The 16713-nt window shown below is 42.3% G+C and overlaps 1 protein-coding gene across 8 annotated transcripts in view; it reads left to right on the top strand.

Moving 5' to 3' along the window:
• tln2b (talin 2b) overlaps positions 1-4442 on the top strand; it is a 95303-nt gene extending 90861 nt beyond the window's left edge. For all 8 annotated transcript variants that reach the window (XM_061822857.1, XM_061822858.1, XM_061822856.1 and 5 more), the window contains one exon: positions 591-4442. In XM_061822857.1, the coding sequence (XP_061678841.1) occupies positions 591-719 (129 nt within the window). In that variant the 3' untranslated portion in view covers positions 720-4442. The remainder of the gene's footprint in view (positions 1-590) is intronic.
• The last annotated feature ends 12271 nt before the right edge of the window (positions 4443-16713 follow it).

The following is a 16713-nucleotide window of genomic DNA, read 5'->3' as shown; positions in this document are numbered from 1 at the left end:
TGGAGCTCCACTAAAGGCTCAGTATTGATCCATATATAAGGTGCACCGGATTATAAGGCGCACCGTCAGTTTTTGAGAAATTTAATGGCTTTTTGGTGTGCCTTATAGTGCGGAAAATACGGTATGTAATGAAAGTAATATGCAGTGCTTCCTCAGATCAAACATACCACCTAAGCCGCCGCTTTCTTCAACATTATGAAATATCAGCATAACTAAACATGTCATCTGGACGTCTCGGTTCATTTATTCTATCAGACACTGTTCCGAAGTCGCCATTGTTGTTGCTTTCTTTAAACGGCTACCGGAATTGGCCCAAAAGTGCAGAAGAAACTCCATTCTGTTGTGTCCGAGCCAAGACCAGCTGCAGCAACACTCCTGGCTTGGAGGAGTACTGCAGCACATTTTCCAAAATCAATCGCATGGGTCACACTAAAGTATAAAGACAGAATGGCCCAGTGATGTCAGCGCTGTTGCCACCCGGACAAGTATTAAGAAGCCTTAAAATTATGTCATCAAACTGTATTATAGAAAATAGATGTATGGAAGCCATCATCACTGTCCACACCGCAAAAATCTCCCCTCCTCGCCAGATCATTGCGGCTCAGGAGGAGATGCTGAGGAAGGAGCGCGAGCTAGAGGAAGCCCGGAAGAAGCTGGCTCAGATCCGGCAGCAACAGTACAAGTTCTTGCCCACCGAGCTGAGGGAGGACGAAGGTTGACGGCCGGCCAAGATGGGACGCTCACACGCCAGCGCATCTGGCCCTTTTTTTTTACTCTCTCATGTAACCGAGGATTATACAGCACTTGAAACAGGCCGGTTTGGTAAGACAGCCAAGTGCCTGTGCTTTGTCGTGTATTTGTAAGTAAGTTCGTGTGTGTGCGTGTGTGCTGACATTTAGATAAATAACGACAATGTTTGCGACGGTACGGTGAAGTCGTGTGAGAAACGTTGTTTTGTGAGTGTTACTGCGTTGTTACCGTTCCGAAAATGACGTGAAGAATGCAGAAGTTCTAAATCTATCATTGTTACTGAATGTTTTATAGTCGGTGAGCGAGTAGTCATGAACAGGAGATCGTGGCGGAGGAAAAGATTTGCGTCCAGACCTTCTCTTATGATATTTTAAAGGACTGAAACAAACGCAGGAGGGGGATGTCTCACTTCACTGCTGGCTCGCATGCACCATCACATTTAGACATATCAATGAAGCTACTCACCAATCATGTAGGAGCATAATGACACCCATTAATATGATATTAAAAAGAAGAAGATCTCTTTCCAAAACTCACTAAATGCCACATTAAAAAAAAAAAACTTACAATGCTGTTCTGTTGTGTACAGACTCCGTCATAATTTAGTTGCCGACTATGTTTGGGGACACGGTGGAGCAACTGGTTAAAGCGTTGGCTTCACAGTTGTGAGGACAGGGGTTCAAATCCCGTCCCCGCCTGTGTGGAGTTTGCATGTTCTCCCCGTGCCTATATGGGTTTTTTCCGGGCACTTCGGTTTCCTCCCACATCCCAAAAGCATCCAACATTAATTGGATACGCCAAATTTCCCCGTAGGTGTGATTTTGAGTGCGCCTGTTTGTCTTGATGTGCCCTGCGACTGGCTGGCAACCAGTTCAGGGTGTACCCCACCTCCTGCCTGATGACAGCTGGGATAAGCTCCAGCACTCCTACGAGGCTCATGAGGATAAGCAGCTCAGAAAATGGATGGATGGATGGATATGTTTGGATTGAGCAAATTAATCATTTGAACTGGGTGAGTTAATGTTTTGAAAAGTTGCTTGTCTGGTACTAAATCAATATTTTGTCTTAGAATAATTAATATAGATTTATCACGTTTTAGATAAGAATCCTTCTGATGTGAACTTTGGAGATCACAGAAAACCTAAAATAAAAAACATATATATATATATATTCCTTTTGGATTAATATTTTAAAAGAACGTAGTTTTTCCTATAGCGTGAACAAAAAAGTTGTCTTTCATTCCATCTTTTAAAAAAAAACACAAATTCACAAAGAGCAGTGCAACAATCTAGTTGGCATCATTTGTCATAAGAATAATTTTGGCCAAGCTCTGACTTGTTTTGGGATTTATAATGGAAATAATTTAAGTAGACTTGTCGCTATCATAAAACCTTCTCCCATGAAACCCATTTGCAAGTTTTTTGTCATACAAGTGTAAGAATAAGTTCACCTCTGTTCATGACAACAACTGTGCATGTGCGACTTAAGATGTCTATCAGAGCTATTTAGAGCAAGTAAAAATATCTGCAAGCTATCTGAAAAATTTGCCGAGCAATACGTCGTCATGAGTAATTTAGTAGGTAGGAAGTGTGACAATAAAATAGTGATATTCTGTATTTTATTCAAAATTGACTATTTTCTAGCAAAAATACGATAGCAATACGAGCATCGTGTCAGCGCAGTTGCATGCGCACACCCACACGGCAAACATGCTCCCAAAAAACTAAACAAATACTGGGGTAATATGGGGGAATAGTTCTATTTTGCCATGAAAACTCTATTTTGCCTTCTTTAAAAGGACATTTCACTTTCCTAAGATTTCTTTCTTGAGAATGTTTTTTTTTTTTCTTTTCAAATGACCAGTAACTATGACAGCCTTGTCTAAATCCTGTGCATGTAAAAGATTTTGCAAAGTTTTAGGAGAAAACGCTTTGATTTTGCATCACTGGCCTGTAGCTGTGACCAGTTTGAGAGTATAGAGTAGATTTCAAAATTTGTCTTGGTCATATCGCTACTCACAAAATGTTCGACTTTGAGGTGACTTCTCAGGATATGCTTCAAATGCTTTATCTTATTTAGTTAAATTTAATGGCCAACCAAACAATTTACAGATGGCTAATACCTGTTCTGAATTTTGTTTTTCAGCTCCTTAGTTGAGAACAGCACGTTGCACATTTGCAGTCGAAAGTTTAGAGCACAGGTGTCAAACTCAAGGCCCAGGGCCAGATCCGCCGATTTTGTATGGTCCACAAAGGCAAATCATGTGTGTCAACTTCCATAATCTTGTTAAAATCTGGACAAAGATTTCAAATTCTCAGATCTTAAATGATATAACATTGAGATATTGCAAGCGTGTTTGTGTTAACAATTGTTTGACAAACCCATTACCCTTCATTTCTGATTCCAAAATTAATTCATAAATTTCCTGTGCAAATATCATGAGGCGATTAAAGATTTTTATGGTTTCAGTAATCACGGCCCTCTGAGGGAAACTGGAACTACAATGTGGCCCGCAACAAAAATGAGTTTGACACACCTGGTTTAGAAAAGCTCATAAGCATTTTAGGTTCATCTTGAAATTTCACCAGATAACATTTTGTGAGTAGCGTGCATTTTCAATCTTGAGCATATTTATCAGATATTTACATGACAACAATAACAATGATTAGTGTCGCAATCTCATGAGAGCGCATTGCATCCGCATTTCTCCTCAATGGTCACGTTCGCGGAAACTCGACTGTATCGACGCACTGGCTGGTCTTGCACTGACTGCATGTTATCTATCAGATGCACTGAAATTGCTTCCGTTGTTTTAAATCTAAGACATTCCTTGACACAGTGAAAAGGTAACCAACTCAAGGTTGAGTGCGTCTTATTTTATGGGGAATTTCCCAGCAGGCCATCTCCTGCGTTGTGTCTTCGTGCCTTACTCGATCGAGCGTGTCGTGCAAGCAGCTGAAGCTCAGGCCCGGTTGGGCCTTGAGAACATTTTTGCCAATCCCCCGCCCCTCCATCAAGGCCTGAGCGCAACAAGAGGAGTCCTTTGCCATACGATCCGATGCCTTTGGCTGCCGGCCTCGACCTGCCTATATCGCTGTCGTGGATCCCTTTGGATTTAGAAACTTTGATGGAATACTAACTGCATTCCTTGAGCATGTTTGTGTTTGAAGTTATGAGAAGGTGTTTAAAAAAAAAAAAAAAAAATTATCCTGAAGTTGGGGTGTTGTTTCCTCGCCTGTCATCGAACCACTTTAAAAATATCTGGTTTTACCAGTAAGAATTTCCTTGAGAGACAGTCCTGGGCAAAAAGTCTGATGCCGACACTGGCGTTGTTGTTTGGATGAAACGTTAATGTCGTAGTCATGTGGAAAAAAAATACAGATTCCATCATTTTTTTTAGGGCGGGGGGCGTAAGCCCATGTCTACCTTTAACAAGTATTTCGATTTAATTTACTTTTTTGCTTAAACAGGAAGACTAGTGATAGGCCATAGGGTTTTTTTGCCCAGCGCTGTGTATTTATTGTGTGAATGGTTTGTGCAAATATTCAAGCAAAGTGAGAGACGCGAAGGTGTTATGAATAGCTGTCGTGCTAAACTGCGTTTAGTTTGATGACTTGATGCTCTACGTATGATATTTATCTGGTCACAAAAGTATTTTTTTTATTATCACAAAATAAAACTGAAAAAAATCAAGCAGATCTGCGTTTTTTGTCATTGTTATTATGATACTTTCGGGAGGTTTCAGCATTCTTTCCAGCAGGTGTCAGCATTGTCCCGCGGAGTTGAGCTTGGATCAAAGTCCTTCCACTGGAAGTCAGACCAAATATAGACTTATGAGATGTTAACTTTTTTGTCCTATTCTTTGTCCAACGCCCAAACTTTTAATCATGCTCATTCCCATTCTGATGGCACCAATGATGATCTCACACCAAACCACGTAAAGAGGCTCCAATGAATAATCTGGAGTCTGTGTTGACCTTTCCTGCCTCCATATTGGGGTACTAGCCTAATGGCAGGCACGGTGGAACGTGCGGGGATGATCGGTGTTGTCTCATCGTGTCCTGAGACATTCCCGTGAACGCCATATTTGGTTGTTTGCGCTCATTCAAGGCCAAGCACCAGATACAGTGCAGAGGAGCTAGTGACGCTGTGTGTTTGCACTAATCACCTCTTTCTCTCTCTCTCTCAAAACTGGAAACTGGCATTTTTAAGATGCCATCATAATCCCCGCAGAGAAATAGCAGTCAATTTAGCGGTGGTCTTGTTAGGTAATTTGATAAAAGACAGCAAAAATGTACTATTCTGAGGTAACTTTTGAAGGGTGAAAGATTTGAGGCATTTTAAATACTTGATTCAAAGGCCCGTGATGTAGGGCACCGCTGGCAAACTTAAGGCCCAGGGGCCAAATCTGGCCTGCCACGTGATTTTATGTTACCGGGAAAGCAAATCGTGTGTCAACTTCCATGAGTCTTGTGAAAATATGTCCCAAAATTTAATTGTAATAGAAGTGAAAACGTAGCAATAATACAGGTGTTTTTGTGTTTACAAACCTGAATAATTGTAGAAAAGTTCATTTTCCCTGATTTCTGATTCCAAAACTAGTTCATCAATTACAGGTGTAAATATGATGAGGGGATTAAAGTTTTTTATGGTTTCACATTCATAACGGCAGTCTGTGGGAAACCATAACTACAATGTGGCCCGTGACAAAAGTGACTTTGACACCCCTGATGTAGGGAAATCCAGAATTCAACCAAAATTGACAAAATTTCTGAAGGACTCCATGAGACGTCACCTTAAATCGCTGGAACTGATTGAAACCAGGGTTGACCAAACTTTTTTGTCCAGGAAAATTGAAGTATAAAGAGTGAGAGTAACTAAAATTGAAAAATTAGTTAAATCAAAACTGCTACGTCACAGCTTCCTGTCAAAGGTAATACCAAACAGAAAGAAGAACTAACCAAAACAAGAGCAATCTGTTGTAAGATGACCATTTTTAAAGCACATGAATGCGGCCCTTTTTCACTTGTAAAATGTGTGCCTTGGTGCCATAAAGTTTACAAATCACTGTGCTAGACTTATTTTAGCAGGAGTGAAGCCCCCTTAAAATTGTTCTCAAGCACCCTACCCCACCCTCGTGCTCCAAATGATGTGGTTGTTCCCAAAAATGTTTTTTTTTTTTCTATTAGGTTTTTGTTTTTCACCAGCTAATCGCCGGGCACATGGACAAAAACCCATTTGTATTCACATTCCCCATCTATGAACAATTTATCTTCTCCAGTGAGGCCAACATGCATGTTTTTGGAATGCGGCAGGAAGTCGGAGAAGCCACAGACTCCGCACAAGAAGGCCTCAGCCGAGATTTGAGCCTCAGAACTGGAAGACAGTCGCGTTAACCATTAGCAGCCGCACTGCTTACTTTTCACATTTAATCCTGCTAAACGCTTGAGTGAAGATCCTTGTCCTATGGCAAGCCAAGGAATTTTCCAGCTGACAAGTAGCACTGTTTGGCTTTCAGTCCGTTTTGCTCAGGAAGTTGTTGCGCACTCAAAACATAGTGGAGCGCACGGAGGAGCGACAAAAACTGCTCACGGTCCCAAATAAGATCTTTTTGTGTTTTCCAGTTCCAAGTCGATACAGTACAGATACAGTGGCACTGTGTTTGTTTGGAATTCTACATGAAGGAACCTCGTAACTTTCCGAGCGTGAGGTTATTGCGTTTAAAGGAAGTCACATTCCATTGAAGCAATGTACTCCAAGATAAACCCAATATTCATCAGCTGATGCGGCGTCTTATTGCCGGGCTCTGGAGCTCATGACTATTTTAGGTCATCCAGTAATGTGTTGGTCACATACTGTGCTGCATCTTCTCTCCTTTCTCCAGCGTAGTAAAAGGCCAGTGGAAAAGGTTTTGATTTAGGAGGTTGTTGCAACATGACCCTCGGCGGTGCTGCGACTGTGGTCTTCCCCATCAAATATCATTTTTTTAGGAGTGTCAAATTGCAGGAAGGCTTGCCACCCTTCTTTCTCTGTAATGCCAGCGTCATGCAAAATTTCCAATTTCCCCCAGATACCGAGTAGGGGGCACTGCTGTGTGGTGGGGGTGAGTTGGTGGCGGGCCGTCCCCTGCAATGTGTGCGGCAGGCTTCCTTCGCCGGCATATTCGCAAGGATGCCGCAGTTATTCTCCGTCAGCAGTGACAGCAGGTCTATATTGGGACAGAGTGGAGACTGAAACCTCCCCAACTAAATTTGGACACGTAACAGCAGGAATATCTATTAAGCCATTTCATCTGACACCCATTTAACCCATGTTGAGCTCTTAACAGGATTCCGTATGATTTGAGTTATTTTTTTTTTCTTTTGCAAATCAGTGATGAAAGTGTGGTGTGTGTGGGCCAGAGAAGACCCGTGGGGCTGAATTAGAACTGATCCGCGGGACCTCCTGGGATTTAAATCGCAGCACAGTGAAATGCAACACTCAGTCCATCCGAAACTTCTTAAGTCTTAATTTGGAAACTTTGCGTGGGACTCGTTAGGTGACTTTTAGAGGTTGAACAAACATTCGGCCCACACGCAGCAAGTGCTGACGTTCAAGAGAGGATTCTTGGGAGCGGGGGGCTGGACTTTTGTTTCGCAGGGGACATGTAGACAAACACCTTGGCACACTTTAGAGTTTTCAATTTTGGGTGAAAGAAATTACTGTACATCCTGAACTGCTCACCAGCCAGTCACTGGGCCTATGTGACAAATGACCATTCCCACTTACATTCACACCTATGGACAATTTAGCCTTCAATGAACCTACGACGTGTGAGGAATAAAGCCAAAGTAGATGTAGAAAACCCACACGTGCACAGGAAAGGAAGGAGAACGTGCAAATTTCGCGCAAGAGCTTGAGACTGGATTTGAATTCCCCACGTCAGAATTGTGAGGCACCGGTGGTGACCTTTAGGCCACTGGTGGTGCTGTCCAGGTAATTTGACGATCTTGTTATGAGATATATACACTGGACATTGTACATTCCTCTATGCTGTGTTCCATCTGTTGTTTCATTTCCAAGCTGACTAATTTGTACATTGTCTAGGCCTGACATTTTTTTTTTCTTCTTCTTTTGAACGGTCACGCCAGGCGTTCAAACGTGACTGCAGGCAGGCCTCACTGTAAGAATGCAGGTGGAGGGGAGACGTGGACGTTCCTCAGTGTGGCCAAACCGCCGCGGTCCGCTCGCCACGGTGGAATGTCTCCGTCGCCTTTGTTTCCTACACGACAAGTTACAGCCGTGCTTCACGCAAAGTGAAGGTAACTCGTGTGGCCTTGTCTTTTATAAAGGATCACTGACTAAAAATGAACTTTGAGGATGTTTTGGGGTACAGACATACAGATGTTTAAGAAGCGAACCCACAAATGGTGGGAAATGAAATTGGCAAGTGTGCTTACTGCTCATGTAGTGTTGCACTCCACATGACCGACAGCACACACCACACAGATCGAGAGTCTCCTCTCCCAAACCAGAGTGGCAATCATCTGTGTTTCATAATACTGCGTTTATTTAACATTTTCTGAGCAAATGGGATAGGGAAAATTAACCTTCAGCATACACAACATGCAGGATAATCAGTCAAGATAATCTTTATGAGGCGTCCAATAATTTGGCCTTTGCTGATTTTCATCACGAGGTGGGAAAACGCTCAGATTCGTCTCAATTTTTCACGATCTTTGCACCCCCGCTTGAGATGACTTGCTTGCGCTGAACAATTTTTACGTAGCTTCAAAATATCCTCAACATCCTCATCCTCCAGTTGGTTTGAAGTCCACGTCAAGACATTTTACAGCCCCCTGGCGTGGAAAGAAATATTGAGCCCAGATTGTCTTCTGGATCGCACAAAGGGTCCCTGCAAGACTTCGCTGTCTGTCTCTGATGCCTGTCTGGTTTCTAGGCGGTGAGAGAAAGACACGGAGTCCATATATGGACACATGCTCTATCTGAAAGCGTCTCCCTGAGCACGCAAACACTAAAACTTCTCGGCCCGTGACACCAGAAGTAAATGAGTGAAGGCAAATATTTAAAAAGAGATGCTTTGCTCCTGTGAGAGCGTAAGAGGATGAGGGATGGCCTCGCCAAGCGCGAAAGACGCTAAAGGGGTGGGGCAGTGCGAGACAGACAGTCAGACTTACACTTACAACTTAACTTGTGACATTTCTTGAACGAGCGTGTATTAATTTATTCCCAACAGTCTAATCTCTTCATTTTATTGTGTTACTTTGGCCGCACTGCTTCCAGCGTGTGTAGTGTTTTTTGTTGTTGTTGTTGTTTTGTCAAATTTAATCTTCCATAATCACAACTGTGGTCGATGTATTTAAACGATATTAGCAACGAGCCAATCACATTTGAAATTCATTCTCGATTATCATTATCATTTTTGCATTATGTAATTTGTTGGTCATAGCAAAACCTGGACGAGCAAAACATCCGTATCGACAGACATTTAATAATTAGGAACTCTGATGATGTATTGATGGTTTCTGTTTGATGGTTTAAGTCAGCTAAGCCACACACAAATTCGGATCAACACTTAGATGACTCAGTTTTAATAAGTCCCGTAATAGGTAAAGACAACAACAGTGGTAACGAAAAAAAAAATGGGTTATACAGACCCGACTGTATTATGCATAGCGGGCCAATAGTTTGTGAAGTTACTTTGCAAAGAAATGTAAAAGCATGCACATCAATGGCTTGACCCAGCAGACCTTATCCAAAACCATCTTTTGAATATTCTTTGTCAACATACTGGTTTAAAATGTTTAAAAAAAAAAAAAAAAAACGTATAATTTGAGACTTCAACAATGTGTTAATGTGAAGCGACTCACCCCTCAACCAGAAACACAGTCCTGCCTCCACTACATCATGGGCGTTACAGACACGATTCATTGTTTTGAAGGTTTACTATTATTTTTGCACTTGACAGTTAGGGTTGTGGTCTTGCTTCCTACACCCTGAACTGGTCGCCAGCCAATCGCAGGGCACATAGAGACAAACAGCCGCACTCACAATCACATCTGGGGGCAATCTAGAATCTTCCATTAACCTACCATGCATGTTTTTGGGATGTGGGAGGAAACTGAAATACCCGGGGAAAACCCACCCAGGCACGGGGAGAACATGCGAACTACACAAATCCAGGTCCTGAGAGCTGTGAGGCAGATGTGCTAACCACTTTTTGCACTTCCACATTATCATATATTTGTCATTTTCAAAAACATCTGCTTTGAGAGCAATTTCAAAATTCTGCTTTTGTCTACATGAACAAATCTGAAATCTTCGAAGAGTTACTAATCAGTTACAAACACCTTAATCCGTATTTTCACCTCTCTCTCGACGCCGTATACGAATAAATGCTTAAAAGAGGAATTTTTTTTTTTTGCTAAGCTGCTCTGTCAGGTCTAGACTTTAATTTTCCGCCAGGACTCGTGAGTGCCGCATGAGTCTTAAATGAATCATGACAGTTCCCCTCTGATGAGACCCCCCACCCCTCTCCCCAGTTCCTCCTCTTCCTTCAGCACTCTCGGTCAAAGCCGAGTGAGCAGCATCAGATATGGCCGACATTCCTGTTTCTCGGTGTGTCCCCATCTGTCGGGGAGGAACACAAACAAACAGTGTGGGCGGAGTCGCCCCTCCAGAGGCCACAAATATTTCAGCGTGATGACCTCTCGCCACATTTTGTGTCTGGAGCACTGGCAAGCTTCACTTTGGGTCTTGTTACTGCAATGCTCAGCCTTTTTTTTTTTTCTTTTTTTTTAACCATCCACTCCAAAGTCTGGACTCTACAATCAAAACTGTGTAGTTTTTTCTTTTAACCAACCTCCTCATTTAAATCCACACATTCTCAAATAAAAAGAAAATGTTTTGTTTTACTTCAAGCAGATCATGTCTTGTCAATTATCTTGGTTTTGAACCGTTCCAGCGTAAAAACATATGCTGAATTTAAAATGTTTACAAATACTTGATCAGACCAAGATCAACAATTATTTCAAAACCATCAGCAATGTGACCTTTAATAGAAATGTCATTTTCCATTTGAATTGGCTCTATGATTAACTGCCTCAATAATTTAACTGGGTGAGAAAAAAAAGATTGGATTTTTTGGTGTTTGGAACTGTTCATAATTCCCTCCCCCTTGACTGAACCCCCTAGTTGCAGTCTTTCGGAATCATTACCAATGAGTTTTACCTTGGTTTTACCAGACCAGAACACATTTTCTAAACCCAAACCCTTGTTGTATGGGCCTTTTCTCTTTTCTTGTTGTTGTTTTTCTTTGTAAGGTAAGGCTTTTGTCCTTCCACCCGACCCCACAGCACAGAGATATGAAGAAGATGGGAAATTGTTGCCACATGTACTGAACAGCCAATACTTGCCAGGAATTCCTGAAGCTCCTTCAACGTTGCTGTCGGCCTCTTGGAAGCCTACTTGGCTAGTTTTCTTCAAGTCTTATCATCAATTTTGGAAGAACTTCAGTTCTCGGTAATGTCGCAGCTGTTCCATATTTTCTCCCCTTGATGATGACTGTCTTCAAAGTGTTTCATTGTATTTGATACTTCAGAAATTCTTTTATAACCTTCTCCCGACTGATACATTTTAGCAATGAGATCCCTCTGATGCTGTCGAAGCTCTCTCCGGACTATGTCTTGTGCTTTAAGACAAGTCTACAAAAATGGCAGGAAAAGCTTACTGAAACATCTGAAGCTCGTGTGGGGTTAATCATAATTTTCTTAGCCGCCTATCCTCACAAGGGTCACGGTAATGATGGTGTCTATCGCAGCTATCATCGGGCAGGAGGCAGGGTACAACCTGCACTGGTTGTCAGCCAATTTCAGGGCACATGGAGACAGACAACGGTCGCACTCACAATCACACCTAGGGACAATTTCCAATTAATGCATGCTTGGGGTATCTGGGAGGAAACCAGAATGCCCAGCGAAAACCCACGCAGGGACGGGGAGAACGTGCAAACTCCACACTGGCGGGGCCGGGATTTCAACCCCAGTCCTCAGAACTGTGAGACCAACACTTTCCAGCTGATCCACCGTGCCGCCGAAAGAGAAACAGTGGACTACAATATTATTTATGTTTTAATATCTGGTTGACAGGGTGAGACGGTGGAGCAGCTGGTAAAGCGTTGGCCTCACAGTTGACCTGTGTGAAGTTTGCATGTTCTCCCCGTGCCTGCGTGGGTTTTCTCCAGGCACTCCAATTTCCTCCCACATCCCAAAAACATGCACCATTACTTGGACACTCTAAATTGCCCCTAGGTGTGATTGTGAGTGTGGATGTTTGTCTCAATGTGCCCTGCGATTGGCTGGCAACAGTTCAGGGTGTACCCCGCCTCCTGCCCGTTGACAGCTGGGATAGGCTCCAGCACTCCCCGTGACCCTTGTGAGAATAAGCGGCAAAGAAAATGGATGGATGTATATGTATGTGCATTTCCAATATTATTTAAATACAATAATACATGTGAATATAATTTAAAAAAAATGCATCACACCATAAGTTGTGTAACAGTTAGTTGAGAGGTTTAGAATCTTCGTTCCGGGTTCAGGCCCGGGCTTGTGGAGTTTACATGTTCAATGTACTGTTCGTATAAGCCTTGGTGGGTTTTCTTTGAGTACTGCAGCTTCCTCCAGCATTCCAAAAAGATGCATTATATGTTCACTGAAGACTCCAAATAGTCAAGATAGTTGTTCAGAGGTAGTTGTTAATGAATATCAGTTCAAATTTTTGTTTGTCTCAATGTGCCGTGTGATTAGCTGGCAACCAGTGTCTGAGCCCCACCTCCCAAAGTTATCTTGAAAAGCTTCCAGCTCACCTGTGACCTAAATGTGTACAAGTGCTCAGTGCTATATACAATGGAAGGATGTGTTAAAGGCAAATAAAGAGGCCTTCTCCCTATTAAAAGTCTCCACTGTAACATAAAACTCGTCCCATCTACAGTTGATTACCTAAGTTTTTTTTAAACGGTATCTGTCCCTTTTTTGAACCCTAGAAAAGGTAGACATTGTTACATTGGGTCCCATCATTAATGTTACATCAGCGTAAATTGTACCAAAAGGTTCCGAAATGAAGTCCGAGTGTGGCCGTATGCATTCCTATTTCTGTCAGTGAGCCTTTACATTGTCTTGGCACGATGCTTCAAATAGAGCGTGAACATAAAACCAAAACTGGAAAAGAAATCCTCTGAAGAGCAAAAAAAAAAAAAAATCCTCTGAACAGTGTGAGGCATGACAGATCGTCTCATTTAACGGCATTTCACTTGTACCGTGTTAAAAAAAAAAAAAACTTGGCAGATGCTCACCATCTTCAATGGAACACCTGCAGAGGACCTTCAGAGTCAAGGAAGTTAACGTCTTAAAGGCTCCAAACTGGAATGTTAGCTTGATTCTGAACAAATTTACTCCAATAAAGTTGAACCGACTGAATTGAATAGTTTATTAGTTCTGGAATGGGAAAATTCAGGCGAAGCTACAATATGGACATGTACCAGATGACAAGAAAAATCATATCCAAGACTCATAAATCGACATACTGTACTCCATGCATAACCACCATGCTGTGACACTGAGCAGTATTCTCTTTGAGTTACATCTTTAATGATAGATCCATTCTTCACCACCCAGTACTGTGTGTCGCGGCCTTGTTGCGACACTCCAGCAGGTCCCAGTACCCCCTCACTTACAGCCAAGTACAGCTCTCAATCTATTTAAATGGATCATCGCTTTGATTAAACCACACCGTCTCCCTGACCCAGCAAGGCTTGTGTTACAGCTTCGGGCTATGACACACACTCTGATTATGCACCGCCTAATGGTTATGACCCTGTGTGGCTCTATCCAATTCCCGAGTATCTGTATGTATATATATCTGGACCAGGTCTGCACAAATCATCAGATGGCATCTAAAGGGAAGATAGCCAAGATTGTGCTTCTCGGAGTTTCACCCGGCGAGAGATTTCAGTATCCCCTCAAAGTGCTGAATATTATTTAATGTCATGTCTGAATTCTTCAGAATGTGACGGGGTCTTCCAGTGTAAGCATCATTTTAAGGCACAATTAACGGAGCTCAACTTCTGAAATTCCCCATTCACTACTTACTTGCTTACGTAATCGCTTCATGCCTTGCCTACAAACACAAGGAACCGTGAAGCATGGTGGTGGCAGAATCCTGCAGTGGGGGTGTTTTTCAGCTGCAGGAATAGGACGAGTGGTTGCAAATGAAGGAAAGATGAATTTGACGAAGTACATAGATATCCTGAACAAAATCCTTCTCCAGAGTGTTTAGAACCTCAGACTGGGCTGAGAGTTTACCTTCAAACAAGACAAAGTAATGAAAAAGTGGCTTCAGAACAACTCAGTGACTGTCCTTGAAAGACCCAGCCAGAGCCCTGACATAAACCCAATTAAGCATCTCTGGAGAGACATGAAAATGGCTGTCCACCGACATTCACCATCCAATCTGGCAGAACTGGAAAGGATCTGCAATGATGAGCCCCAAATCCAGGCGGGAGAAATGTGCATCATTCTCCCCCCAAAAATCATGGCTGTATAATAAGCTCAAAAGGTGGCTTCTACTAAATACTGAGAAAAGCTTCTGAATACTTATGGGTGTGTGATGTTTAGTAACTCGGGATAAAGTTCAGCAATTCTGTTTTTTTTTTCTGTCATGAGCGGAAAAAAATGTACTTAAATGATTTTAGCAAAGGGTGGCTCAGCTGGAAAGCATTGCCCTCACAGTTCTGAGGTCCCGGGTTCATCCCCGGCCCTGCCTGTGTGGAGGTTGCATGTTCTCCCCATGCCTGCGTGGCTTTTCTCTTCCCACCTCCCAAAAACATGCAGCATTAATTGGACACTCTAAATTGCCCCTAGGTGTGATTGTGAGTGTGACTGTTTGTCTCAATGTGCCCTGCGATTGGCTGGCAACCAGTTCAGGGTGTACCTAGCCTCCTGCCCGTTGACAGCTGGGATAGGCTACAGCACTCCCTGCGACACTTGTGAAGATAAGTGGCTAAGAAAATGGATGGATGGATGGATGGATGGATGGATGGATGGATGGATGGATGGATGGATGGATGGATGGATGGATGGATGGATGGATGATGGATGGATGGATGGATGGATGGATGGATGGATGGATGGATGGATGGATGGATGGATTTTAGCAAATGGCTGCAACATAAAGAGTGAGCATTTTAAAGGGGTCGAAATACTTTCTGTACCCACTGTACAACCAAACATAAAAGAGGCGGATACTAGTGACACTATTAGTTTAACTGCATTTCTTTTTCGCGCCACTATCTTAACATCAAAACCTTTCAGAAGTTAAGCTGCTTTCGTGGTCGCAACGATAGGAAAGTAGCGTTCTCTCGGGAGTTGTAAACCCTGAATGCAATGTCACGTTACGTACCTTTTCTCAAGTCTACCGTTGTCACTGTTGCCGCCAGGGAAATGTGCGCCGTAGAAACATGCAGAATTTGGCAAATGTAAGTACATCTTTGAAACAAGCCATGGTCCACAGAGAGCTTCATTGGAGGGGTTTTATTGATTAAAGGTATTCGTCAGAAGAAGGCTACGAAAAAAATCCAACGTTCAAATGTGTGTTGTTGCTTGAGCACCACTTGGGGTCTTCCTATGCATGTGGCTATCCACTGGAGCCATATTTTGACGTGACTCGCGCACACTGTCATGTTTACGGCCTTGTTTATGATCATCACCATCGTTTTAAATACGTGGCGTGGCCTTTTTTTCTGACCCCTTCTTAACACTGACATTGTGGGAAAGTGAAGATGAGGTGAATATGCCTTTGGCTCACTTACAGCACCTGTCTGACGCAGCTGTCACAAAACAGATTCCAAACTCTGGGAAGATCTGGATCCGGATTTTGGGGTTCCGCGTGCCTGATGGGTACAGAGCATGCAACTGTTGTCTGGTGGTAAGTGGCTGTTGTTCTCTGCCAGTACTAACTTGTTTATTTGTGGTGAGCGGATCTGACCTCACCCCGTCTAATCATTTGTGACCGCAAGCGATGGGCTACAATCATGTAATTCACATTCTACATGTACAGTACGAGCAGTATTATGTACACCAAAAGAAAAGGTGTTATGAGTAGGCAATGGGAGCATATTTTCAATATACTTCAAATTTAGGATCCAATAAAGGTCTTATCAGGCACATTATTTCCACTGCTGCCTTCCACCACTTTATGATATTTCTGCGTACTAAAACAAATCCAGTATGCCTTACTAGTTGTGTTTTTTTCCACGTCTTCCGGTTTCACTATTGTATGTATGGAAACCATTTGTGCATACATTCAATATCAGTTTAAGATCCATGTACTAGTACATTCTGTGTCCCCTCTAAGACCATTTATGACACTAAGAGTCTTGTGAGTACGTTATTTTTTTCCACTACAGCCCTCTATTACAGTATGCAAGTCTGTACACTAGTAAAATGTCTAAGGTGCATTACTACATGTTACTAGTGAGGCATTACTATACATTAGTTGACAACCAGGTACTACTTCTACTCGTGACAAAAATATAGTTTTCCATTTCCTTTAGTGGTAGTATATATATATATATTATATATATATATATATATATATATATATATATATATATATATAGCAGAAACATGTCAACTAGTGTAAAGTTTTGCCTCAATACTAACATGTAGTTGGTCTGGTCGTGTATAGAAATGTCATACAGAAGTAGAAGGCAGTATTGGAAAAAAATATTACTAGAAAGACAGTTTTTCTTCTACTGCTTCTACTAGTATGGAGAATGGTCATATAGAAGTCGTGGGGAAAACACTATACTAGTGTTCTGGATCATTTTACTAGTGAGCACAAAGCATGTACTTGTACAAGGACTTTAAGATGATATTGAAGAAATGCTCAAAAGTCTTTCCATGTAGA

The sequence above is a fragment of the Syngnathoides biaculeatus genome, chromosome 6 (genome assembly GCF_019802595.1).
Source record: "Syngnathoides biaculeatus isolate LvHL_M chromosome 6, ASM1980259v1, whole genome shotgun sequence".
Taxonomy (NCBI): domain Eukaryota; kingdom Metazoa; phylum Chordata; class Actinopteri; order Syngnathiformes; family Syngnathidae; genus Syngnathoides; species Syngnathoides biaculeatus.
Note: the sequence above shows the minus strand (reverse complement) of the source record. Positions and strands in the feature narration are given on the sequence as shown.